We start from the raw sequence: 27012 nt of genomic DNA, 5'->3' as shown, positions 1-27012 counted from the left end.
ATGTGTGAGGGCAATATTTGAGAAGCCTTGAGGACAGACGTGCAAGAATTCTGGCCAAGGACTGTGCTGGGTGTTGGGTTGGGGAGTCGCTCCAGATGTAGAACATTTCACCAACTCATCTGTTTCCCCTCTGCCCTTAGTACACAATGATTGGAGCAGGGCACTTTCTCCCTGCATGACTAATGCCTGCCGTGGGTGACAGCCTCTCTTCTTGTATAGCTAGAGATCAGGCAGCTGCTCTCAGAATTTCAAATTTTAGTTTGAATGGTCAAGAGGTGGAATTTTATCACCACTTCAGCTAGATCACATTCTGGATAAGCTAAATAGATCTTTTTTGGTAAAATGAAGAATCTTATTTATTATTGCCATTTGGAATGAAGAGTGTTCCATACTGCACACTGTAGACTCACTAACTTTGGAACATAATCTGTCCTTTGATTCATGAAAAATATGTGAAGATATAGTTGGAGAAACAAAACCCACTTAAAAATAGCAAGCCATGTTAGAGAATAATTATATGGATTTTTATTTAAATCTTTAACTCAAATTAGAGAATGTTTTCCTCTTAGGGGCTTTAAAGTTTTCGGCCTGAGATGTAGCTTGGGAAAAGTGGAAATAGAATAAGGAGTTCAGAGACCTTGAAGTTGCCTTGTCTCAGTGAGGGTGGTTGGAACATCTCCAAGTGACAGACTGCTAATGACAAGAGCAAAACGACCTCTGATAAGGGAGAGGTCAGTGCCGTTTGATAGACTTCGTGGAAGGAGTGAGCGCCATCAGCCTTGATGTATAAGTAAAGTCTAGAAAGAAAATAAAAAATATAGCAACAGGGCTTCCCTGATGGCACAGTTGTTGAGAATCCGTCTGCCAGTGCAGGGGACACGGGTTCAATCCCTGGTCTGGGAAGATCCCACATGCCGTGGAGCAACTAAACCTGTGTGCCACAACTACTGAGCCCACGCATCTAGAGCCCGTGCTCCATGGCAAGAGAAGCCACCTCAATGAGAAGCCTGCAGGCAGCAGTGAAGACCCAACACAACCAAAAGTAAATAAATTAAATAAATTAATTTTAAAAAGTACAGCAACAACACTGGAACTTTCAGTAATTAAACCAAGGTCCACATTTTTGCTTGTTCATTTTCTATATGACTTTGGAAACATGATTGAGTTTCTCTGAGTCATCTGTAAAATGGAAATAATGAGACTTAGCTCTTGGAATTGCTGAGAGAATTGAATCAGGTAACAATTGCTATGTCCTTAGCACCCAGATAGTAGCAGGGCTCTCCAGTTTCTCTTCATTTAATGAATGAGTGGAAGGAGGACAGAGGCATTCAGACATGTTTTCTGAGGTCAGTGAGGGATAAACAGCACCAGTTAAGACACAGAGGCTGTGCCATTATTTATTTATTTATTTATTTTTAACATCTTTATTGGAGTCTAATTGCTTTACAATGGTGTGTTAGTTTCTGCTTTACAACAAAATGAATCAGTTATACATATACATATGTTCCCATATCTCTTCCCTCTTGCATCTCCCTCCCTCCCACCCTCCCTATCCCACCCCTCTAGGTGGTCACAAAGCACCGAGCTGATCTCCCTGTGTTATGCGGCTGCTTCCCACTAGCTATCTATTTTACGTTTGGTAGTGTATATATGTCCATGCCACTCTCTCACTTTGTCCCAGCTTACCCTTCCCCCTCCCCATATCCTCAAGTCCATTCTCTAGTAAGTCTGTGTCTTTATTCCCATCCTACCCCTAGGTTCTTCATGACATTTTTTCTTTTTAGATTCCATATATATGTGTTAGCATACGGTATTTGTTTTTCTCTTTCTGACTTACTTCACTCTGTATGACAGACTCTAGGTCCATCCACCTCACTACAAATAACTCAATTTTGTTTCTTTTTATGGCTGAGTAATATTCCACTGTATATATGTGCCACATCTTCTTTATCCATTCATATGTGATGGACACTAAGGTTGCCTCCATGTCCTGGCTATTGTAAGCAGAGCTGCTGTTGTGCCATTATCATAGTTAGCCCGCCTGCTTGTTGCCTTGAAGAAATACATGATTGATGTAGGAAGTGATGGGGAACCTCAGAAGTCCTGGAACTGATTGCCTTTGGGGGTGGGAGACCAGTCTGGTAGCAGTCAGTGGGCTGTGTCTCTACAGATAAGGGAACCCAGGGAAGACCCCTTGGCCTGTCAACTGACCCCCCAGACCCCATCCCTGCTCCCCTCGCCTCTCTTTTTCCTTCCATCCCTATCACAATTTGGACACCTATTAGCTGTGTGATCTTGAGTAAATTCCTTAAGCTATTTTTACCCCAATTTTCTTATTCCTAAAATGGGAGAATTGTTACTAGAGGTTTTCTGAGGGTTAAAAAAAAGAATGCATTTATCACAGCACCTGGCACATAATAAGCCAGCAAGTGGTAACTCCCTTTCCGGCTCTTCTTCTGTTTCTCCCTTCCTTCCACTCACATCTGCATGACTTTGGTACATGATTGAGGACACATTACATAGAAGAGGCTGGGGGTAATCCCAAGTATCAGGCAATTAATTAGAATGGTGGCCTAGGGAATGCAGTCAAAAAGGTAATAGTGCAATATATTTTTGCAGAAGCTGAAGCAGTGGGGGATAAATTGTGTGTGGAAGGTAGAGGTGATACCTGAGACATTAAGGCTGAGGTATAGGATAAAAGGGTAGGATTGAAATGGAATTTGGGAACCCAGTTCCTGGTTATTCCTTACACCAGAGTCATAGGACTTTGGGCCATTGTAAAGCAAAGCACATTTTTATAGTTTGGGTCACTGGGAAGATTTATGAAGACAATTTAAAATAAATTCGCTGTTATCATAAGAAGTTAAAAGAAAAAACCCTTGGCACTTATGCACGTGCCTCATGACTTACACTGGCAGTGGAAGGATGATCACCCTAATGTCACACTCAGTTGGGTGACCTTGGCATAGATGAAGCCATTTTGAGGGAAAGGACTGAACTTAATGGCAAAACACGCCTGCCCTTTGGTTCTATTATTGGCTCAGCACCACTGCGAGGAAAGCTACCAGCACTGTGATTTCCTATCTGCGATTCCAAAGGTCAGTTTTCTTACACTTCTTTATATCTTATGACGGGTCTGTTGTTTCTGGCTTTTAATGGTGAGCTGGCACACAGTGAAACAAACACATTATCTAAAAAGTCCTTACTTGACCTTTATTTGGCAGGAAAAAGAAAACTTATACAAGGCCACTATCTAGTTGCTGTTTGTGGACCCAATTTATGATACTATAGTCATGCTATCATTTTGCTTCATTCATCCATTCATTTTTCGAACAAATACTTGTCAAGCACCTATTTTATAATAGATGCTGTGAGTGCTGGGGATACCATGGTGATCAACACACAGAGAGCAAGTCCCTGCCCCATAAAACTTAGTAACAACCTAAATGGGAAAAGAATTTGAAAACCAGTAGATACATATGTATATGTGTAACTGAATCACTTTGCTGTACACGTGAAACTAACACAACAGTGTTAATCAACTATACTCCAATATAAAGTAAAAAGTTAAAAAAAACTTACATTTTTCAGAGCAGGAGAGAGGCAATGAACACACAAATGATGTCAGGTGTCTACCTGTGGTATGAAAAGTAAAGCTTGATAGGAGGATTGACAGTGATAAGGGAATGGAATTTTCAGATGCACAGGGTAAGCCTTTCTGAAGAGATTTTTGGAAAGAGACTTGACCAAAGTGAGGGAGTGAGTCACAGGTCTCTCTGTAGGAAGCGAGTTACAGGCAGAGAGACAAACAGGTACAAAGACCCTGAGTCAGGAGTGGGTTTTGTGGGTTCAAAGTACAGCAAGAGGCCAATGTGCTCACTGTTCAGTAGGAGAGAAGTGGGGGGCGGTTATCTATTCTGGGTATGACAGGAAGCCACTGGAGGTTAGCTTCCAGTGTCATAAATTAACTCTTACCTAGACTTTGATCAATTACTATCTTGACTAAATGCCATACAGCAGAGAATGGCAATATTTATCTACACAGGACCCCCATCTTCCGCTGCCACCACCAAGTAGCTTCCGGTTTACCTTCAATAAAACTGAATCCCTGTCCCTGTTGACAGATAGTGAAACCTACATCCCTTCTTTGGAAATATACAGCTACTTAGAGGCCATGAGTTCCAAACATAAAACACTGGACTGCACCTAACACTGAAAAATTCCTGTCCTATTATTTACCTGTCCTATTCCTCCCTTAAAAACAGCAAAAATAATTCTTCCCTTTAATAAACAGACCAAAGCCAAAGATCACGTATTTTAAACAACCCTCATCTTAAGCATCATGAAGCAGGCAACTCTCTCAAAGAAATCCCTTCAAGACTTCAGATAGTGTCAGGCTACATGGGTCCCATGACAGGATTTGGGTATTTTAGAACATACACATCTCATGTGACTCTTTTTAGGGGGACAGGAGTATTGCATGTGCATGCAATTATGATTCATAGAAATGTGTGGCAACAGTGGCCTGCATTGCCTTTTGGGGATGCGACATAATTATTTGGTTGAACCCGTCCCTTCTATTTCTTTAATCACCCTCATCACCACTGGAAAAGTCTCTCTGTTGGAAAGCCAACTATATTGATGGATATGTTCACCACAAATAAAGTGTTCTGCAAATAAAAGGAAACCAAAATATAGTTAAAAAAAAAAAAAAAAGGAAACCAGCAACTTTGAGGAATTATAACCGAGACAATACAGAGTCTTCAGTCTTTAGGTCCTATCATAAGTTTTGGCCAAAATCATGACAGTGCCGACAGCTCTGCATTCTTCCACCTCCAGTTCTGTATCTCGTTGGCCAAAATCCTCCTGCAGTGCTCTGTGCTTTCTTCTGTTAGATGGTGCTTCTAGACCCATACTCCTCAAAGACCTTGTACATTGAGGTCACTCTGATCTGAGTTATTAACTGAGCCATGCTACTTTGGATAGGGTCTGTTTCCTAGTCTTTAAAACTGGAACAATAATATCCATTTATTGATTTGTCCATTCCACAGATATTTGCAGAATACTTTCTATGTTCCAGCACTGTGTCATGTGCTGGGGTGTGATGGTCTGCAAGAAAGGCATGGTTCTTGTTCTCCCAGGTGTGCAGCCAGCTGTGGGAGATGGGCATTTAAACCAGCAACACCAAACGTGTGGTAAAGGCTACGACATGATAACGTGGGATTCTGTGGAGGCACTCAGTCTTGTCCACAGCATCAGAAAAGGTGTCCCACACTAAGTGAAATTTGAGCTGAGATGTAAATACTACTAACTGATAATTTGTTAAACAAAGAAATACAGAAGCCTATGTGAAGACCCAGGGGGAGCTGGAGAATAGATAGACTGGAGCAAAGCTTACAAAAGGAAATGTCAAGAGATGAAGCTGGAGTGCAAGGACCCAAGTCATAAAGAGCCTTCAAAATATCGTAAGGGTTTCAGTTGTGTCAAGGGACAATGCGAAGGCACTGATGATTTTAAGCAGGAAAGTCACATCATGTGATTTCTCTCTTAGAAGGATCTTTCAGGCCACTGTGTGCAGAATGCATTCGAGTGGGCCAGTAGGTAGCAGGTAGACTAGTTAGGAAGCTGTTTCATAAATCCAGATAAGAGCCAGTTTTAGCCCTGTCTCAGGTTAAGTCCCCCTAAAAGCAGAGTGTGAGGTATAGGACTGGCTGTAGATCACTTATTTGAGATGTAATTCCTGGATCCCAGTGTGAAAAATGAAGGGAAATGAGATTAGGAAAGGAGGGGAAAAATCATTAAAAGTTGCTTTAATGAGCTAGTTGCTGCTGTGGGCAACTGGGGCTCATTCCTTCTGGGAACCTTCCAAGGCATCACACAGAACAGTTGTTCTCAAAGGTAGTCTCTGGATCTGCAGCCTCAGCGTCACCTGAGAGCTTATCAGAAAAGGCAGTGTCTTGGATCCTGCCTCAGACCTACTGGGTCAAAACTTTTAGGGACAGGGTTCAGCAACTTGGGTTTTAATCAACTCTTCAGGTGATTCTGACACCCTCTGATGTTTGAGAAGCACAGACATAGAGCACACCTTAGAGTTGTCCAATAGGATTGGAGGAGGGAGAGGCAGGGCATTTATCCCGACGCTCACCCCTCACTGGTTGCACCCATGAAGGTGAGTGTTTGTTACTTTAGAGAAGGCCCTGAGACAGCAAAGAGAGACTCCTGTTCTTGGTGTGGTGCCCTGGCAAAGTGCATGGAGCTGTCCACCCTGAGGTGCTGAAACCAGATGGACGGAGGAACTTCACCGCACACCCTGTCTACCCATCATGACTAGGACACGGCAATGAAGATGAAGAGAATTTGAGGATATGTGACACATTTGCAAGAAAGAATCATCAGTACCTGATACAAGGAGATTAAAGAGGGGCATATGAAAGATAATTCTCAATTTTATGGGCCATTTCCTTCAGTAATTGCCTTACACTTACAATATGTCAGTGGTTATTTTCCATGTAAACCTCTGTGATCGGTTTTTAAATAATATTGCTTTGGATTAGAACCAAATCGAGGGGAGGGATCATGGATCAATTATAATTAGACATTCTTCCAGAGGAAATGCAAGAGATTAGCTACCCTGCCCATTTGACAAGAGATTCCTTGCTCTTAGCAGAATTTGAGCCAAATAGAATGTACATGATTGCATATTTACCTTCCACCCTGGACAGAATGATTCTGACATGATGCCTTAAACTTTGCAATCTACCCTTGTGGTTGTTAGGTTAATTTTACTAGAAAACTTTGCTCTATAAAATCTCCAGCATTTTCTTCCTAGGAATAATTTGCTCACCATGAGACACACACCTTGTCACATTTTTTTTTTTTTGTGATACATGGGCCTCTCACTGCTGTGGCCTCTCCTGTTGCATAGCACAGGCTCCGGATGCGCAGGCTCAGTGGCCATGGCTCACAGGCCCAGCCGCTCCACGGCATGTGGGATCCTCCTGGACCGGGGCACGAACCCGTGTCCCCTGCATCGGCAGGCAGACTCTCAACCACTGCGCCACCAGGGAAGACCTGGGAACTCATTTTATAGCATTGGTATGGGGGTAACATGAATTAAGCTTATAAAAGTTGTCAGAAGTGCCTGGAAGATATGAAGTGTTGTAGGAGTGTTGGTTAATTTAGTAAATGCAGGTGTGTCCAGCTTTAACATCATTAATAAACACAGCTTCCAACGTGCACATTATTTAATTAAATAATTTGCACAGCCAATGGGTCTTTTCATAGTGAGCAATTTTATTTCATTTAGGTGGTATTCTGAGACAAATGTAGTCTATAGAATGTAAATATATTTTTAAAAAGTGATAAGGGGGCTTCCCTGGTGGCGCAGTGGTTGGGAGTCCACCTGCCGATGCAGGGGACACGGGTTCGTGCCCCGGTCCGGGAGGATCCCACATGCCGCGGAGCGGCTGGACCCGTGAGCCATGGCCACTGAGCCTGCGCGTCCGGAGCCTGTGCTCTGCAACGGAGAGGCCACAACAGTGAGAGGCCTGCGTACCACAAAAAAAAAAAAAAAAAAAAAAAAGAGTTCCCAGTTTACAGATAAGGAAATCAAAGCTAAGAAACATTTGACAGCTTACACAAGATGACCAACCTAGAAGTAGCAAAGTTGGAGATCAAATCCAGGTGTTTAGCCTTTGGTTCTGTGCTCTTAGTCATCACTCTCTGTTGTTTCTTCCAGAAACACAGCAGTGAGTTCCATCTCTAGCTGCTTCTTGTCTTGATTTTATTCCCCCCTCCTTGGCTGTTTGATGGGCAAAGTGATGTTCACTATGGCTCATGCCATTTCAACATGCTCCTAAGATCCTAGCTAGTGTAGACTCTAAACTTCTCCCCAGTCCATTTCATGTGGTGGCTGGAATTCCTATATATCTTTAACACAAAGGACCACATTTTTGCCTCAAAATGAAGAATTCTGGAAATGGCAATGCAGAAAAGATTAGCCTTATCAGGAGTTGTGGAAAGGAGGGGAAGAACTCCCACATTTGCTAAGTATCTGATATATGGTGGACATAATCTATGTCCTCTCACCTAGTCTCATGACAGTCTCATTGAAAATCCATCCTGTAATTAGTCACTGATCTGCTGGAAAAGATTTCTGGATCCTAAGACCTTTAGATGCTACCTTTCTTAGAAGAATCTGTCTCTTCTCTTTAAGAGAAGACTTGAATACTCTTAAAATCACAAGAACAACTCAAAACATTTATGTTCTCTTGGCAGGTACTTTTTAAGCAGAGTGCATGTGTATATTTTGGGTAGGGCTGATGTGTCTTTCAGCATCTCACAAAACTCACCAAATAAGCAGTTACTTAATCTGTTTTTTTTTTTTTTTTCAAATTGGTACTCTATAAAGCCTTCATGGCACCTCCCTTCAACTGCTTTCCATAGTCCCTTTTTGGCTCAGAAGGGTACTGATGTCAGAAATAATGGTCTATGTGTCTTTATCAGATTTTTAGGAAATGTTCAATACCATGTTGTGTTCTTTATTGCCTTTAGGAAGAGACTATTAATTCTCCCTTCATCTCCTGTTAGAGGAAGAATAGATATTGGATGCTTTAAAAACATTTCATACCCAAGAATGGATCCCCAAAGATCTTCCATAACAGATCAAAAACAGAATGTCACATTCCCTTGGTTTAGTCAAGCTGCCACACTCCAAAGTCCAGTGCAAAGCAACTTCCATCTGCATCAGATCATTGATATAATAAGAAAAATCACCTGCACTGAAATTGCTTCCTTAATTGGCCCCTAATTACAAATCCTCTGCTTTATTTTCACATATATGTAAAGCATTCTTTGTACTTTCATGCTTGTTAAAGTTCTTGGATTTCTTAAAATCGCAGCTTTAATAATCTGCAGTCTTGTCTGAATTACTGGTGGCATTTCTCTCTTTTCAGTTCCTCCCAAGTTTGTGGTTCAGCCACGGGACCAAGACGGGATTTATGGCAAGCCTGTCATCCTCAATTGCTCAGCTGAGGGTTATCCTGTACCCACCATCGTGTGGAAATTCTCTAAAGGTATGAAGTTACTTGATTTGCTTGTTATCTACCAAATGTATGTTATATTCTAAAGGATGAGATGAGCATTTCTTGCACAGATGTTTCTTACAAATATATACGTCCCCACCTCCACCAAGTGTATCCATCCTTCACATACACCCCTAGTAACCCACCTAAGTGTTTTCATTTGGGCCATGAAATGTTCTTGTATAACATGCCCTTGGAAAGACCGGGTAGGGGAGGCAGTTTATGTAAGTTATTTCAGCACCTGGGAAAGCTCTACCTTGACTACCTGGGAAAGCTCTACCTTGACTACCTATGTTGGATGACCATGATCTGCTTGGGGACCCCTGCAAGCCCATACACATGGAAAAACAAGTATAAATTGTCAGAATTACTCATTGTTGGGAAATTATTTCCCCAGTATTTAGATAAGTAAGGGTAAGTGGCTTTAGAAGGTTAAAATAAAACTACTGGTTGTTTTATTTACCTAGATACCATAGATATAAAAAACTACCTATCATCTCCTTGGTAGTCTCTTTTTAAAAGCAAAATTTCACCCTTAATCTTGCTTTCTCTTCAAAGGCAAAGCAATGTTTCCCAGTATTAAGGTAACACTGTAAACATTACATAAATTAAAATGAGCAGTGTTGAAAACTAATGAGAGAACCATTCTAGACATGGTAAAAATAATTTATTTCTATCTTATCACCTTCTCCAGGAAAGTTTCCTTAGCTATGCTTACGAACGTGTTGGAAATACTCTTTCCTTTCTCATTCACATAACTTCCTTCAGTAATTTATTAAACAGGTGAGGGCCAAATATATACTGATAGGATGAACAAACAACAAATAAATAAATCATGTTTTTTTTTTTTCCCTAACAATCTTAAGACTTAAGGTATATACTGTGTTGCATTTTCTTATTGTGAAAGTAACAGCAATCAGAGAAAAACAAACGGCATACTTGCCACAGTTCCTTTTGGTGTATTTCCTTTAGGGTGGAGGAGCAGAGGGAGGAGAGAGAGGGATAGATACCATTTGGTTGGGGGGAGAATCAATTAACTTTGTTTTAAATCCCTGAGATTACTCCCCTGTAGCATGCCATGTACATTGTCCATGTGAAAAGCACTTTATCCCAAAATAAAAGCCCGTTATTCAGAGTATCTGCCCACGTGACTTTTTATTTGGGGCCATACTTGTAGCCCTATGTTGCATTACATGGAAACAAATAGCATCCATTTGATTTAATGTGCTTTACATCGATGTGCATGGAGTTTATATAGATGTTACAAACATTTCCCATGATGCTTATCTTCTTCAAAATTATTTCTAATGCTTGACATTGTGTGGATGTTCTTTCTTTCTCTTGGGTTGTTTTCCATTTCTCACTATTACAAACACTGCAGAAGTGAACATCCTCGTGTGTTAGTTCAATGTGCATATGTGTGGTTGCTTTCTTTTCCTTTTTTTTTTTTTTTTTTTTTTTGAGGAACCTCCATACTGTTCTCCATAGTGGCTGCACCAATTTACATTCCCACTAACAGTGTAGGAGGGTTCCCTTTTCTCCACACCCTCTCCAGCATTTATTGTCTGTTGACGTTTTGATGATGACCATTCTGACCGGTGTGAGGTGATACATCATTGTAGTTTTGATTTGCATTTCTCTAACAGTTAGTGATGTTGAGTGTCTTTTCATGTGTCTGTTGGCCATCTGTATGTCTTCTTTGGAGAAATGTCTGTATAATCCCTAGAAGTGAAATACTGTGATCACACCGAAGGCTCTTGGTCTGCACTGGACCAGGACACATTGGAAAATATTAGGGCAATTTACACACTGACCAGTAGTATGAAGCTGTGTATGTATTGCACCCTCGCCAACTAGATAGTATCCTTTTTTCCTTAGTCTTTACTATGTGATGGGTGAATTGTTTTAATTTACAAATTCCTGTCTTAATTTACAAATTTAGATTACTAATGATGTTGAAAATGTTTTAGCCTTTGTTTACAGACCATTTCATTTTCCCATTTGGAGAATTTCTCATTCATGTTACTCTCACACTCATCTCTATGTCTCATTTATTTGAAAGAGTGTTTTTCATAGATTAAATAACCCTTTGTCTGTTATGGGTGTTACAGACATCTTATTCCTTCCCATCACTGATGTGCAAATTAAATTATAGAAGCCTTTTTACCTTTGAACTTGATATGCAATTTAAAATCATTAAGGAAAAATTTAAAAATTGCAGCAAACAAATTTTTAAAAGTTAAAATCCCCCTTTAAAAACATCACTCAAAGATAACCAAAGATAAATACTGCAAACTTTTTTTTTTAAGATATTTTTTTGATGTGGACCATTTTTAAAGTCTTTATTGAATTTGTTAGAATACTGCTTCTGTTTTATGTTTTTGGTTTTGTTTTTTTGGGGGCCATGAGGCATGTGGGATCTTAGTTCCCTGATCAGGGATTGAACTTACACCCCCTGCATTGGAAGGTGAAGTCTTAACCACTGGACTGCCAGGGAAGTCCTGATACTGTAAACTTTCATCTAGCTTTTCAGACTGTCTCCCTGGCAAATATATATATCTGTAGATATACATATAATTTTGTGCTTTTTAAAAAATTGCGAGCATGTGAGTCTTCCTGATCTACAACCTCCTTTCTTCGGTTAATAATAGGTATGAATGTCTTTCCATGGCAACAAATATGGGTGCTCACTGTGACTTTTTAATGTCTCTGTTGAGTTTCTATTCATACATCCATAAATACATCTAACTTCTCTTGCCTTTGTTAGGACTGAATTCATTGACTTAGTGCCACAAGGGTTTACTCCTTCTCATAAGAGGAATCTGGGAGTAGATAGGGCAGGATTAGTTTTTCTCCCCTGAGTCATCAGGGACCCACACTGTTTACATCTATCTCTCTGTCACTCTTCGAAAGCATCTCCCACCATCAGTCAATGGCTACTAAGGTCCCGTGGCCACTTGCACATTTCCATGGACGAGGAAGACCACAGAGATAAGGCTCTCACACCCACCTGAGTCAGTTCCCTCTAAGGACCTCTCCAGACTGTGTGATAAATCAATTCTGCTCATGTCTCACCGGCCAGGTCAGCCCTCGCCACAGGGGTTCTACAAGTTGTGTTATAGCTAAGCATACGGCCGTCGTGACTACAACCCAGGCTATTTCACTAAGGGGGAGGATGGGTGCTTGGCAACCAGGTGTGTCCAACACTACTGTTGGATATTGTGTTTTTTCCCAGTTTTTCACTATCGTAAAAATGTCACAGTGACTTCTATCTCATTGATCTCTGTACATGTGTCCATTTTCTCTCTGGTGATAAACTCCTATAAGTAGAATTGTGGTTCAAAGAGTAAGCAATTTCTATAGATTTCAATATGTATCGGCCACTTGTCATCACTTGTTTCATCTACACTCCTTCCCACAGTTTATAGTAGTGCCTGTTTCTTACGATGAGAATAATGCCAGGTATTATGCTTGGTTTTTTAATATTTTTCAATAGAATAGGGGAAATGGTATATTATTATTTTAATCATGCAAGTAGCAAAGATGTTTCTTAAGAAAAATTTAGCCTTGCTTATAGACTATGTTTCCCATAATCAAATAGTCACTAAGAGCATAAGTGCAGTTCTTCTATGTCACACACACACACACACACACATACACACACACACACACACACACACACACACACACAGACTCAGGCTGTTTCTCCAAGAGATGCAATTTAATCCTGAAGCTTCAGAATTCCAGAGTAAATTGCAGTGGTTTAAGGGCAGCTATTGCAGAAATGAAACAATCTTTCCTGAAAAATAATGTTATTACAGTTTTGACCTTGAGTCTGGATACACAAAGTCTAAGACATTCAATTCTGTCTCCTGAGTTTTTTTTTTTTTACACGAACAAACAAGGTTTCTTGTCAAAAAGAGATTTGAAAAAAAAAATCAGGGTTTAATACCATGGTGGGCCTTACCTGCGCTCACAGAAATCTATAGCTAAGCAAATGTATGTCATTTATAGTGGAGGAAGTGGGTTTCAATTGCTGTCCTGGGGACCTGGACCATCCCCTTGTTAGCTGCTAAAGGGGAAAGAGGGGCTGACTGCACATCTTTTGCTCTCTGGCCATCCAGAAATAGGGCCACTTCTGACCTCCAGGAATGCTTTGGTCAGAGGAATGTCCAAGGACAAGAGTCAGGGCATGCCTGGTGTAGAGAGTGGGAGAGCAGTGGGGAGTAGTTTATATTTAAAATAGGGTTATCAGAGGAGGCCCCAGAAGAAGGTAATGTTTCAGCAGAAACTTAAAAGAAATGGGAGATGAGCCATGTGCATATCTGGGGGGAGCACTGAAGGTCAAGGGGTCAAAGCCGGGGCAGAAGTGGGTTTATACCTGGAATGTTCCAGAAGCACCAAGGTGGACAATGGAGCTGGGTCCTGCTCACTCACTGCAGTGGAGTGAAAGGAGGTTCTGGAGGTCCCAGCAGGTCAGATTCCTCATCGATGACCTTAAAGATGTGGCTTTGCCTGGCGGGGGTGGGCGGGGGGAATGCAGGCAGTGGATCAGAGTTGTGACAGCGGCGCTCTCCTTTCTTCTGCTACCCTGCGGACACCAGAACTTAGCAGGCTATTGGAGTAATTAAGAGATGCCATGTGCTCTGCCTAGAGTTTTCAAAGGACCCTGTCGGCCCTAGGTGGAAGGCAGGAATTGCATCTGGAGGCCGGTTAGCAGGGCTTTGCTGTGATGTGGCCTGGACAAGCTGTCAAGGGACGAGCAGTTGATTTCTGAATTCATCTGGCTGATGGACTGGATGTCGTAGAGAAAGGGAGCAGTCCAACAGGATGCCCGGGTCTTTGAGGACAGTGGAAGTGCCACTTACTGAGACAGAGCAATGTCAGGAGAGCAAATCGGCCCAGGGTCAAGATCAGAAGTTTGGGCCTCATTCTCTGTAGTCACAACCGAATTCTCAGTATACCCAATGATACATTTTCTAAGTATCCTAATTTTTTATCAATAAATGCCTTCTCCGTGGTCAGGGCTTATCCCTTCCACGTTCTGCTCAGCCAGTGTATGCCCCACTTTGGTATCACCTCAGTTCTATGTTCGATTGATCCCCTGCTCAATACTAGTCCTTTAGCTACAGTTTTCCAGCGAGGAATATTCCAGGTTCGTTCTTCACAATGGCTTGCCTCTTGCCTTTTTGCACATAAAGAGAGTTTAGCTTGTAGGAGTTGGTAGCTTGCATTATTTCCTGGGAGGCAACAGAAGCTGCCTGATTTCTCCTTAGAAATGACTCTTTTTTTTTTTTTTTGCCTGCATGCACCGAAGAGCTGACTTTGAAGTCCAGTAAATGTATAGTCTATGCCTTGATGTTATGCATGTGGGGTCACTTTTCCCCCAGATGTGTCATGTGCCTATTTAATATGTAGATTCAAATCATCTTTTATGTAAGAAAATTCTTCTCGAATCATGTCTGTAATATTTGTTCTCTTACGTGCTTTGCATTTGTGGGTGTGTATATTCAAAGTTTATCTCAAGTCACAGAAAATATACAAACTAAGACAACAGAATGAACTGACTTTGTTCCGAGAGAAGGGGGTGGGTGACACCTGGCACCAATTTGGGTCTTTTCAAGGGTTAGGGTGCAGAAGTCATCTTTTTTGCAACATGTCAACAAAGTTATGGAATTAATTTCCAGATTTGTTCCCAGGTATTTTTGAAAACATTTTAAGGTGCTCAATAGATTTCTGTCTTTGTTCCTTTAAGATCCGGATATTCTGCCTCTGCCTAGGAGGTAGCATGGTGACCTGGGTCTCTGACTACGGGGCCATCAGATTCCCTTCACCTGTCTTCCAGAGGGTGTCATTTTCTCTCTGATTTTTTAACTGATTTACTCCCATTTTACTTTGTTGGATATTTTCTCATGTTTATTCTCTACATCTTTTTCCCCACAAAGTCTGTTCTCCTTTGTGCTGTCTCCAATTTTGCCTTCATATTTGTGATTTAATATTTTCCCTTCTTTCTCCAGTTCCGCCAGCTCACATTTCATTCTCTCTTGAGCTCTTGCTTCATAGACAAGTAGCTATTTTATTCACAGCTTTCATCTCAATCATGGCGTCCTTCTGAGGAGATTTCATTATAGATTTCTGTCTCTATTTTATTCTTCCATTTTCCTTGTAGTATCTTTGCTAGATCCTGGCTTCCTTTTGAGTGCTCACATTTGAAGAAAATGCATATCCCCAGGAACAGATTGCTTTGTGCAAGTATCTGGTTCCTCCCTGAACCCTCCTTCACTGATCTAAGACACACAGCAGGTCCAGAGAAGTTGCTGCCTCACCCGGCCTGTGCACACCATGGTTGCTGATGTCTGTTGCCCCTCAGATGTGCTCCCCGCTTTCACGATGCATACGCTGCTGATGCTTGCTCAGAGTCCCAGCCATGGTCCATCTCGCCTTGTCTTTCTGCATGTACCTTTTTTTTTTAAACATCTTTATTGGAGTATAATTGCTTTACAATGGTGTGTTAGTTTCTGCTTTATAACAAAGTGAATCAGCTATACATATACATATATCCCCATATCTCTTGCGTCTCCCTCCCTCCCACCCTCCCTATCCCACCCCTCTAGGTGGTCACAAAGCACCGAGCTGATCTCCCTGTGCTATGCGGCTGCTTCCCACTAGCTATCTAGTTTACATTTGGTAGTGTATATATGTCCATGCCACTCTCTCACTTTGTCACAGCTTACCCTTGCCCCTCCCCATAACCTCAGGTCCATTCTCTAGTAGGTCTGTGTCTTTCTTTCCGTCTTGCCCCTAGGTTCTTCATAACTTTTTTTTTGTTAGATTCCATATATATGTGTTAGCATACGGTATTTGTTTTCCTCTTTCTGACTTACTTCACTCTGTATGACAGACTCTAGGTCAATCCACCTCACTACACATAACTCAATTTCATTTCTTTCTATGGCTGAGTAATATTCCATTGTATATATGTGCCACATCTTCTTTATCCATTCATCCAATGATGGACACTTAGGTTGCTTCCATCTCCTGGCTATTGTAAATAGAGCTGCAATGAACATTGTGGTACATGACTCTTTTTGAATTATGGTTTTCTCAGGGTATATGCCCAGTAGTGGGATTGCTGGGTCATATGGTAGTTCTATTTGTAGTTTTTTAAGGAACCTCCATACTGTTCTCCATAGTGGCTGTACCAATTCACATTCCCACCAGCAGTGCAAGAGTGTTCCCTTTTCTCCACACCCTCTCCAGCATTTATTGTTTCTAGATTTTTTGATGATGGCCATTCTGACCGGTGTGAGATGATATCTCATTGTAGTTTTGATTTGCATTTCTCTAATGCTTAATGATGTTGAGCATTCTTTCATGTGTTTGTTGGCAATCTGTATATCTTCTTTGGAGAAATGTCTATTTAGGTTTTCTGCCCATTTTTGGATTGGGTTGTTTGTTTTTTTTTATATTGAGCTGCATGAGCTGCTTGTAAATTTTGGAGATTAATCCTTTGTCAGTTGCTTCATTTGCAGATATTTTCTCCCATTCTGAGGGTTGTCTTTTGGTCCTGTTTATGGTTTCCTTTGCTGTGCAAAAGCTTTTAAGTTTCATTAGGTCCCATTTGTTTATTTTTGTTTTTATTTCCATTTCTCTAGGAGGTGGGTCAAAAAGGATCTTGCTGTGATTTATGTCATAGAGTGTTCTGCCTATGTTTTCCTCTAAGAGTTTGATAGTTTCTGGCCTTACATTTAGGCCTTTAATCCACTTTGAGCTTATTTTTCTGAAAAACTGAAACCATTTTCACTAAGATCAGGAAAAAGACAAGGTTGCCCACTCTCACCACTATTATTCAACATAGTTTTGGAAGTTTTAGCCACAGCAATCAGAGAAGAAAAAGAAATAAAAGGAATCCAAATTGGAAAAGAAGAAGTAAAGCTGTCAGTGTTTGCAGATGACATGATACTATACATAGAGAATCCCAAAGATGCTACCAGAAAACTACTAGAGCTAATCAATGAATTTGGTAAAGTAGCAGGATACAAAATTAAGGCACAGAAATCTCTTGCATTCCTATACACTAATGATGAAAAATCTGAAAGTGAAATTAAGGAAACACTCCCATTTACCATTGCAACAAAAAGAATAAGATATCTAGGAATAAACCTACCTAAGGAGACAAAAGACCTGTATGCAGAAAATTATAAGACACTGATGAAAGAAATTAAAGATGATACAGATAGATGGAGAGATATACCATGTCCTTGGATTGGAAGAATCAACATTGTGAAAATGACTCTACTACCCAAAGCAATCAACAGATTTAATGCAATCCCTATCAAACTACCAATGGCATTTTTCACAGAACTAGAACAAAAAATTTCACAATTTGTATGGAAACACAAAAGACTCCGAATAGCCAAACCAATCTTGAGAATGAAAAATAGAGCTGGAGGAATCAGGCTCCCTGACTTCAGACTATACTACAAAGCTACAGTAATCAAGACAGTATGGTACTGGCACAAAAACAGAAATATTGATCAATGGAACAGGATAGAAAGCCCAGAGAGAAACCCATGCACATATGATCACATTATCTTTGATAAAGGAGGCAAGAATATACAGTGGAGAAAAGACAGCCTCTTCAATAAGTGGTGCTGGGAAAACTGGACAGGTATCTGTAAAAGTATGAGATTAGAACACTCCCTAGCACCATGCATGTACCTTTGCTCAGTGTACACTGTTGGCTGCCCCATCACCTATTTTGTGGTTGAAGTTTTAGCTATTTCCTAATTTCATGCATAAAAGAGTTTGCATTTTCTATTTCTCTTTCTCCCATTTGCTATTTTATGATTTCCAGGAAGAAAAGAAATGCTGTTTTTTAAAAAAATTTGTTTTCTTTTTTTATACAACAGATTCTTATTAGTTATCTATTTTATACATATTAGTGTATTTATGTCAATCCCAATCTCCCAATTCATCCCAGCACCACCACCCACCCACCCCTGCTTTCCCCACTTGGTGTCCATATGTTTGTTCTCTACATCTGTGTCTCTATTTCTGCCTTGCAAACTGGTTCATCTGTACCATTTTTCTAGATTCCACACATATGTGTTAATATACAATATTTGTTTTTCTCTTTCTGACTTACTTCACTCTGTATGACAGTCTCTGGGTCCATCCATATCTCTACAAATGACCCAATTTCGTTCCTTTTTATGGCTGAGTAATATTCCACTGTATATATGTACCACATCATTTTTATCCATTCGTCTGTTGATGGGCATTTAGGTTGCTTCCATGACCTGGCTATTGTAAATAGTGCTGCAATGAACATTGGGGTGCATGTGTCTTTTTTTTTTAAACATCTTTAATGGAGTATAATTGCTTTACAAATTCATGTGTCTTTTTGAATTATGGTTTTCTCTGGGTATATGCCCAGGAGTGGTATTGCTGGGTCATATGGTAATTCTATATTAGGTTTTTAAGAAACCTCCATACTGTTCTAATGCTGGTTTTATGCTACCATCTTTAAACCCTTTGAACTTAAATCCTATTGTTTATGTATTAAGGTTTATTAAATTTGAACTTTACTTCAGAAAAATAAAGGAGAAGTAGTAGAAATCATCAGTTAAGAGAGTGGGCTGAGTGCATACCCCAGACACACACCATCTGTCTGTGTTACTCCAGGAAAATTACTTAGCCTGCATGAACCACAGATTCCTCATATGGGAAGCAAATGAAATAAGGGGAGTAATGTGATGATTTAATAAGATGGTTCATAGAAAGCATTTATTATGGTGACTGGCATAGCAATTAGTCAATACATGTTCGCTGTTATCATCATCATCACTGTCGTCATCACCTCAGCTCACACAGTTACCCAACTGTACTAAAGCCATTTATTTCCTAGCCCAACCTTTTCCCACTAACTTTAATTCCTTTATAGTCTATGAAAGAAATGCGTCTGTTGAAATCCATTTTTTATCCCTCTCTCTCTTGCACTGTCTGTCTGGCATCAGGACCATGCATACTAGAAGTTTATCTCTTCCTAATATGTTTTAATATCTCATACAACACTCCTCCCCTCATTGTTTTTCTTTTTCAAAAATGTCCTAGATTTCTCACATGGATTTTTATTTGCATATTTCTTCTAGATGCAAGTTAGGCTAATTTTATCAAGTTCCAAAACAATATTCTGAAAAATTTGGAACACTGTAATAAATGTAAAGGTTAGCATGGAGAACATCAATATCATTAAACTATTGAGCCTTCCCTGCCAATATCATGGACAGTCTTTCCATTTATTCAAATCTTTTTATATGCCCATTATAAATTCTCTTGCTTTCTTACTATGGTCTGTGGTAGTGTGTATTTATAAGCTTCTGCCAATAGTTCTTTTTGATCCTCTTTGGTTTTCTGGGTGGAAAGGTGTTACATCTATAGCCAGTTTTTGTTGACTCTCTGCAGCTGTCCATGTCTCTTTCTTTTCCAAGCAAGGGAGAAGTGCTCCTTAATCTGGGGGGAGTTCCTATCTTCTTCCACTCTCTAGTACATAGAGAGGCTGCAGTGGGATAGGACCCCCTAGTTCCTGCCTATTTCTCTCACCCTCTCCCTGTGCCCTTCCTTCTCTTACCTGTAGCACATTCACATGAGACCAAAGTTTCCTCAACTGCAGTTTTTCCTGGAGACATCCAAGAATCCATTACTCTTTGGTGCACAATAGTTTTTCTTTTGCTCAGGCATCTCCCTCTGTCCCCAGAAAGCTGTTGGAAGTTGTCCTTCTGTTCCCACAAGGTATACTCTACCAGGGGTCCTGGCTGTCCCTTACCTCCTGGGTCCCAGAAGTGTCCTCTTTTGTTTGGTGTCAACCCACCTGCCAAAACCCTTCCATCTTGCCATAGACTCCTTTTATTTTCTTTTTTTTAAAAGCAACTTAAAAAATCTCATGATTTCTGTGGATTAGGAGTCTGGGCACATCTTAGCTGGGTGCTCTGTTTCAGAATCTCTCATAGGGCTGCAGTCGTTGGCCAGGGCCAAGTCTCATCTGAACTGGAGGAGGATCCACTTGTAGGTTCAGATGGTTGTTAGCAGAAGCTGTAGACTCTTTATAGGGGCCAACAGGGACTTCAATCCTTTGTTCAGAAATCCATAGGAAAAAATCTGACACTCACAACAGTTCTCTGGATATTTCCATGCAATGTACTCAATTCTAGACTGAGAAACAAATGTGTGCTCAGTACACCTGGTCGGAGTGCTCAGGTGACCCTTCTGGAGCCTCCTCCTACCTCAGGGCCTTGCCCTGGAATGCTTCAGCTTGGTCCTGCCCACACCCTCTCTCCCACAGTCAAGGTGACATCGCAGCACCTTCCACAATCCCCAAGGCCTATGTCTCCAAATGCCATGAAGAATGTGCAGCATGGGACAAGCCCAAGTTCTCAAGTATGTTAATTGTAGGACATTTTTTCTACCAAAACCAATTCCAGACCTCCCTGCTGAGTTGATCGCAGCCACCTCTTCCTCAGCAGTCAAGAGATGGCCCCCACTGCAGGTCCCCTGCTTTTCATTCAAAAGATAAGTCCGGATGGGGACAAACAATCAAGAGACCAAAAAACAAAATAATAATAAGTCCCTTAAATGAGATTGTTCCTCTTTTCCCCTGTAGGAAAACAGGAGGTTTCCTATTGAAGTAACTCCGTGGGGAGGCCCAGTCAGGATTGTCCTTGGGTCTCTGGACCCACAAAGTTCCTTCATAAGCTCTGGTCCCTTAATCCTATTTCCTGTATCCTTGCAGGTTTCACTCTTGTCCTGACCTCGGGCCTGAGCCTCCTTCTTGTTTTAGCATTCAAGGCATTTAGCTTCATTTCTTTACCCTCGTGGCCACTTACACTCTGACCTTGAATGCCAGATCACAGCCTTTGCTCAGACCAAGTGTTGCTTTCACACCCCTGTCCTAGAAACTGGATCTCTGTCTTGGTCATCTGCTTGGCCCTTGGTCATCTAATCCTGTCTCACCTCACTGCCTGCCTGTCTGTCTGATTACCACCCAGAGCTCTAACCACGCCTGCTCCCAGACTCACCACTGTCCCACTTTCTGCATGGGTTAGGATGCCTCCAAGCCTCCACCACCATGCATCCGACCTCTTCTGTCCACTGGTTTACTGGACCTGCAGTCGTCCTCTCGGGTCTTTCCAGCAACACCCGCTCCAAACTCCTTCACCAGACTCGTCGAGGCTATCAAGTCTCACCTATCATCCAGTGTCCCTTGTCCCCATGCAAATAGGTGACAAGCTATGAATCTAGAATAAATGCAGAGAAAGAGCTCAAAGAATCTAAAAAGGAGAAAGTGACACCTCCCTGTGACGTAAGTGGTGAAAATAAACCCAACTTCAAAGTCAAATGTGGTTCCTTCAGGTACAACAAAAGCAGCTCTGCTTGTCTGTTACCAGGTAGGAGCAGTGGGTCTCACTGAGCAATAATGAGTTCTTGGAAAAGGATGGTGAGCAGAACGGAGAAGATGAATGTTCATCATATTGGTGTATTTCCTTTTGATGGTAGAATAAAACTCACGAGGAATGGAAAGCTGCGGCCTTTCCCTGTGCTAAAATAAGCAGAGTCTCCGTGGCTCTGGGAGCTGCATCAGGACCATCGTAGATGCCCCACCCCCACCCAAGGAAACTGCAGTTACCCCGAGCCTTGGTAGAGTCACCAGGACAATGGCCCCGGGGGTCCATCTGGCCCTCCCTTCTTTTCCTCCACTCCTCTGTCTTCCCTTTTTCTCATTGTCTTTCCCCAGGAACTTTCTAACCATCCTCTTGTGGATAGGGACAGCCACACTGAGGACAAATGTTTGGGCATCTCTTGCTCCAAGGAGGTGGTGACTGAAAACCTTGTATGGTCGACACAGCTGCAGGGGCGGCTCACAGCCCATGGTCCCAATGCAAAGCCCAATGGTGGCATCAGCAAAATCCAGCCATTCAAACTGCCTCTGGTATCGCATGTCCCATCAACAAGTGCCGAATCGTGGCAGTTCATGGTTCCATTTTCTGATAAGTAAGGGACCAGTGTTCCATCTTGATGATAAAAAGGATGCTTGCAGATTAGGTACAGAGTAAAAGTCATGAAATGAGCATGATAAACTAGTGGACCACCAAATTCTAACAACCCCTCGGCCGGCACCAGTCTAGGCCACCTAAGTTCAGTTGTTTTTATTGGATAGAATTCTTCAGGATAGACATACAGAGATTAAAAGAAGAAAGTGAATTGCACAGTGAACATAATTATATGCAAATTTACAAAAGAAGTAACCTTGCTGCTGTCCCAGTTATGGTGCAGTGTTTTATCAAGTAGGAATTTAATACAGGGAATTAGATGCATGCGTATTTTTAGAAGGATGGGAGGAATTCAGCTGCCTTTTAGGAGCTTGACAAAAGTGGGAGCCAGGAGAGGCCACTTCCATCTGTGGTTCCAGCTGCTCCAGAACAAAATTTGTTCTCCCGGACTTGGATGTTTGGCATCTGCCCATGCATCGACTTACTGCTTCTAAAGGAGAACGACGATTTCTCCTTCCTTGCACTTTCCAAATCGCATTCAAGTGCCTCTCGCTGGTGAAATATAAACCAGAACTGTGACAAATCAGCCGGGGAAATGTTCTTCTCAGGCTTCCCATCCCTGAAATTTAGGGAAGACTTCAGAAGTCCAGCAGTAGTGCTAAGATCAACAGACAATACCTGATGCAAACACATAGACAAAACATGATGTGCACATCGTGTACTGTGTGGAAGCTTCTTTCTTTGGGCTTGGGAAGAGCCCTCCAGCCTGGAACTGGACCCATGTCTCAGGACTGTGCCTCTGTCCTCTTTGGGATTCTTCTCTGGAACAGGACCCAGAACCCAGCCCTCTGTCACTGATCAAGGGTTCCCTTCCCAGCAGCCACACCTGAAATGGGTGCACCTGCTGTTTCTCTGGGTACTTGCTCTCTCCTCGTCCTATCCCCACCCATCTTTATAGCTACTCACTCCCTTCAGCCCACCAACTGTTCTCAGAGGGCCCTCTCCCTGAGCAAGGAAAACAAACTCATTCCTCAGGAAAACACCGCCCGGTTCATAAGGACGAAAGGGACTGTGTTTTGACTCCTTGGTGGGGAGAAGGAATAGCTTATTATTTGGGTGCAGCCCAGGGAGTAGAAAGTGATCTACTTCTTCCTGTTCTCTTCCCCTCCAAAACAATGTTCTTCCACCTGCCAGGCAACTCTCTGCATGTGCTCATTGGCCAACTTCTTCTGGTCTCAGCATGTGGACATTGACACCCATTTGCATTCATGCAGTCTTGTTCCTTTTCTTGTGAACAATCTATATAGTATGTAAATGAATTCCTTCCCATTTCATATACGATGACATTAAGGATGCAGACAGAATAAGCTACTTGCTCAAGGGCAGAGCTCCTAAGTTTAAGAGATAACATAGGAGCCCAATTCTGCTGACTCTTAGTCAAGTGCTCTCACTTCAGATCAGCAAAGACTTCAGAGGGAAGAAAAGATGAAACAATGGCCGTATTTGTTGCTGCCTTCAAAGTGGGCTCACTTGGTGATACTCAGCTATTCTTTTTCCACTATTCCTACTCCCTCAGTTCTTGAGAGTCCTGCTAGGTGTATCTTTTCAATAAATAATAAAGGTCACACAATATGAACATACTCAGTCGTTCTGTGGGTGCCTTACATAATGTGTGAACATTTGCTTTTCATGTAACGGAACATTAAAATTTTCCCCACTTGACCCCAGCTATCCACAGAAAACTGACATCGTTTTAATTAATGGCTTCTGGTTGCTATAAGTGTATCTTCTAGTTAATTATGCAAAGTACTTACCTTATGCTAACAAGATTGCAGAATTTTGAAATACTGTGTGCACTGTGTTAAATTTTGTTCTTTACCATAACGATGAATCTGAAGTAGATGACCTATAATTCTACCAAACCATGGCCAAGTCCACTTCCCTCAAATTAAGCAGTACTCATCGCTGGGATTGTTGTCCTTATGGTGGATGAATTACTCTGTTTAGCAAGCATGGTCACATTTATAAATGGTATATCCCTTCAAGTTAGGTTCATTTTCTGATGAAAGGAAAAAAAGATTTAATGGTTTTCAACTGCACTTATACTTTATCTCTGTCTCCATGAGGACATTTTAATAATGAAGAGGCTTCTCTCGGTCAAGATAGGAGTTAATAGATAATCCTTTTCAGCTATTTAATTGAGAAAGCTTAGCAATGTAGCTAAATTTTATCTTGTAATTCTTTACTATAAATGTGTCAAATATTGTAAGTATTTTTCTGGTGAAAATTCTTTGAGGAGAAGAAAACATTTGTGGTTTTGATGTGAACGATCCTATAACTTTCTCACATTCTATCAGCATTTTATTAGGTTCTCAGGGATTTGTAACACATTTTTACAGAATCTGTAAATCCCATAGCATTTTCAGATTTCCTGGTTTGCTGCCTTATGGAGACATTTCTTAAATCCTATGTTTGGCTGAATTTCCAGGTTGTGTGTAATAGTCTAGATCTGGCTCCCAGCTTGCTGTTAACTTTGAGAAAGGTATCAATAGCCTTTACAGATTTTTCAAACTGTCAACCAAATTTAAGCACTTAAATAAAAATCAAAGGCTTTTTCTTTGATTTTTAATTCCTAATAATATTTTTTATCCTTACCCCAAAGAAACTATTATCCTTAAGAAGGAATTTTATAATTTACGAAACCAGATCCTTAAAAGATACAGTAAACTTTTATAGGAGAAAAGTATGATCATCTCAATAGATGATGAAATGGTAGCTGATAATATTCAACATCCAATCCTGATTGAAACAACGCAAGCAAAAATAAAATTTTGTAAAATAGGAAAATAGAATCACTTTTAGGAACCAAAGTGCTTTGGCAAATGAAGAGGAAAAAGACAAAGTTCAATAGATCCATGAGCAAAGAATATAGATAGAGTGTTCACCAAAGAACAAGTACAAATTACTGATACATTTATAAAAAGATGCTCAGACTTATCTATAAGCAAAAGCAACCAAAAAATATACAAGTTAGTAAAACCATGTAAGTTAAAATAATGGGATATATACTATATTGATGAAGATCAAAAAGATTAATAGTGTACATGTGTGAGGAAAAAATTAACCCCAGCCCCAGGAAATAAAATTGCTCTTTTACTAAGCAACTTAGCAATATATTTTAACACTTAGATGTGCAGAATTCCACTCCAAGTATTTATCCAGTGGAGTTCCTACCACTATATCTTTCTTTCTATTGATGGATTGATTGACAAGCAGAGAGGTTCATTGCAACATTGTCCTTAGTCTTGTGGAGTCGGAAAGAAATAGTCAACTAATCATAAACTGATTAAATAAATAGAAGCAGAAAGTAGAAAAAAAACAGCAATAGTGTGTGCTTACTGTGTGTCACACAATAGCTTAAGAATTTAAATGCCTACACTGCCCTATGAAGGAGGATCTATTATTATCTCCATTTTGCAGGTGAGGAAACTGAGGAACTAAAAGGATTCCTGATTACCTAGTTTTTCACAGTGTATTGGGGATCTGTGGCTGTGTAACAAATTACCCCAAAGCTTAGTGGCTTAACAGTAATAAAGCACATTTATGATCTCTGTGGGGCAGGAATCTGGGTATGGCTTAACTGAGCACTCTATTTCAAGGTGTCTCCCAGCACTGCACTCAGGCTGTTGGCCAGGGATTCAGTCATATCAAGGTTCATCCCACTCAGGTGACTGCTGGCAGGTTTCAGCTTCTCACAGACGGTTGGCTGGGGGAGACCCTCATGGAAGGCTCTCCATAGGAAGGCTCACAATATGGCCACTCACATTTACCCACTGTGAGGGTTCTGACCTCAAAGAGAGACTGACAAAGAGGCCACCATCTTTTGTAACCATAGCTACTTGCCTTGGATCCACCACAGAGTAGGTGCTTAGTAATTGGACAATAAACACCATTTTGTATAGACAAAGCACAATTTTATATGTGCTTATAAAAAATTAGGAAGGCTATACTCCCTTCTTTTCTCCTCAAGATAATGGGATCTTGAGGAGAAAAAGAGGGAAGTTACTTTTTTACTGTTTAAATTTTTGACCAAAAATTCACAGATTCCTAATCTGAAATTCTCATGTTTTAAACCCCAGTAGGTAAACTTGGAGATAGCTTTCATCAATTATTTTCCAAAATCAACAATTCATTTAGTGATATGTTCATTATCCATCAAACATTTCTTTAATTCTTCCGTGAACTTTCATATGGATTAAGTTTATTTGGGGGTTATGCGGGCCTGTCACTGTTGTGGCCTCTCCCATTGCGGAGCACAGGCTCCGGACGCGCAGGCTCAGCGGCCATGGCTCACGGGCCCAGCCGCTCCGCGGCATGTGGGGTCTTCCCGGACCAGGGCACGAACCCGTGTCCCCTGCATCGGCAGGCGGACTCTCAACCACTGCGCCACCAGGGAAGCCCCTGGATTAAGTTTTAAATGATCTATATGCTTCTGTTGTAATTTTTCATTTTATACATTTTGATAATTTTTGACTATTCCCAAGGAGTGAACAGGTGTAAGGATAAGAATGATTTTGTTCATTTCATCTCATTCTATAAAATAGTCAGTAGCTGATACTGAGGAAATCAACATATTGAAGTTATTAAAAACTACTATTATGTTTTTAAAATTTTTTCATCCCTGATTTTGAATTCTTTTTGAATAAGATAAATTGAAACCATTTTTCTACTTAGAAAGATGTTACGATATTTCACACCAGATATGAGATAAAGAACTAATCCAAGTGTGTGAGTATTATTAGTATATGCACCCTCTTCCAACTTTACAATTGTCTTACACCTATATACTTTTTTTACATACCTTTAAATCAGATGTCAGC

The 27012-nt window shown here is 40.9% G+C and overlaps 1 protein-coding gene across 3 annotated transcripts in view; it reads left to right on the top strand.

The window, feature by feature from the left end:
• The window catches only part of DSCAM (DS cell adhesion molecule), a 754308-nt gene that overhangs the window by 469076 nt on the left and 258220 nt on the right, over positions 1-27012 (top strand). For all 3 annotated transcript variants that reach the window (XM_067739530.1, XM_067739531.1, XM_067739532.1), the window contains exon 10: positions 8955-9074. In XM_067739530.1, coding sequence (XP_067595631.1) covers positions 8955-9074 — 120 coding nt within the window. The remainder of the gene's footprint in view (positions 1-8954; positions 9075-27012) is intronic.

Source organism: Pseudorca crassidens, chromosome 5, assembly GCF_039906515.1.
Source record: "Pseudorca crassidens isolate mPseCra1 chromosome 5, mPseCra1.hap1, whole genome shotgun sequence".
In the NCBI taxonomy this organism is placed as follows: domain Eukaryota; kingdom Metazoa; phylum Chordata; class Mammalia; order Artiodactyla; family Delphinidae; genus Pseudorca; species Pseudorca crassidens.
The sequence above is the reverse complement of the archived record's forward strand: the minus strand, read 5'-3'. Positions and strand labels throughout refer to the sequence as shown.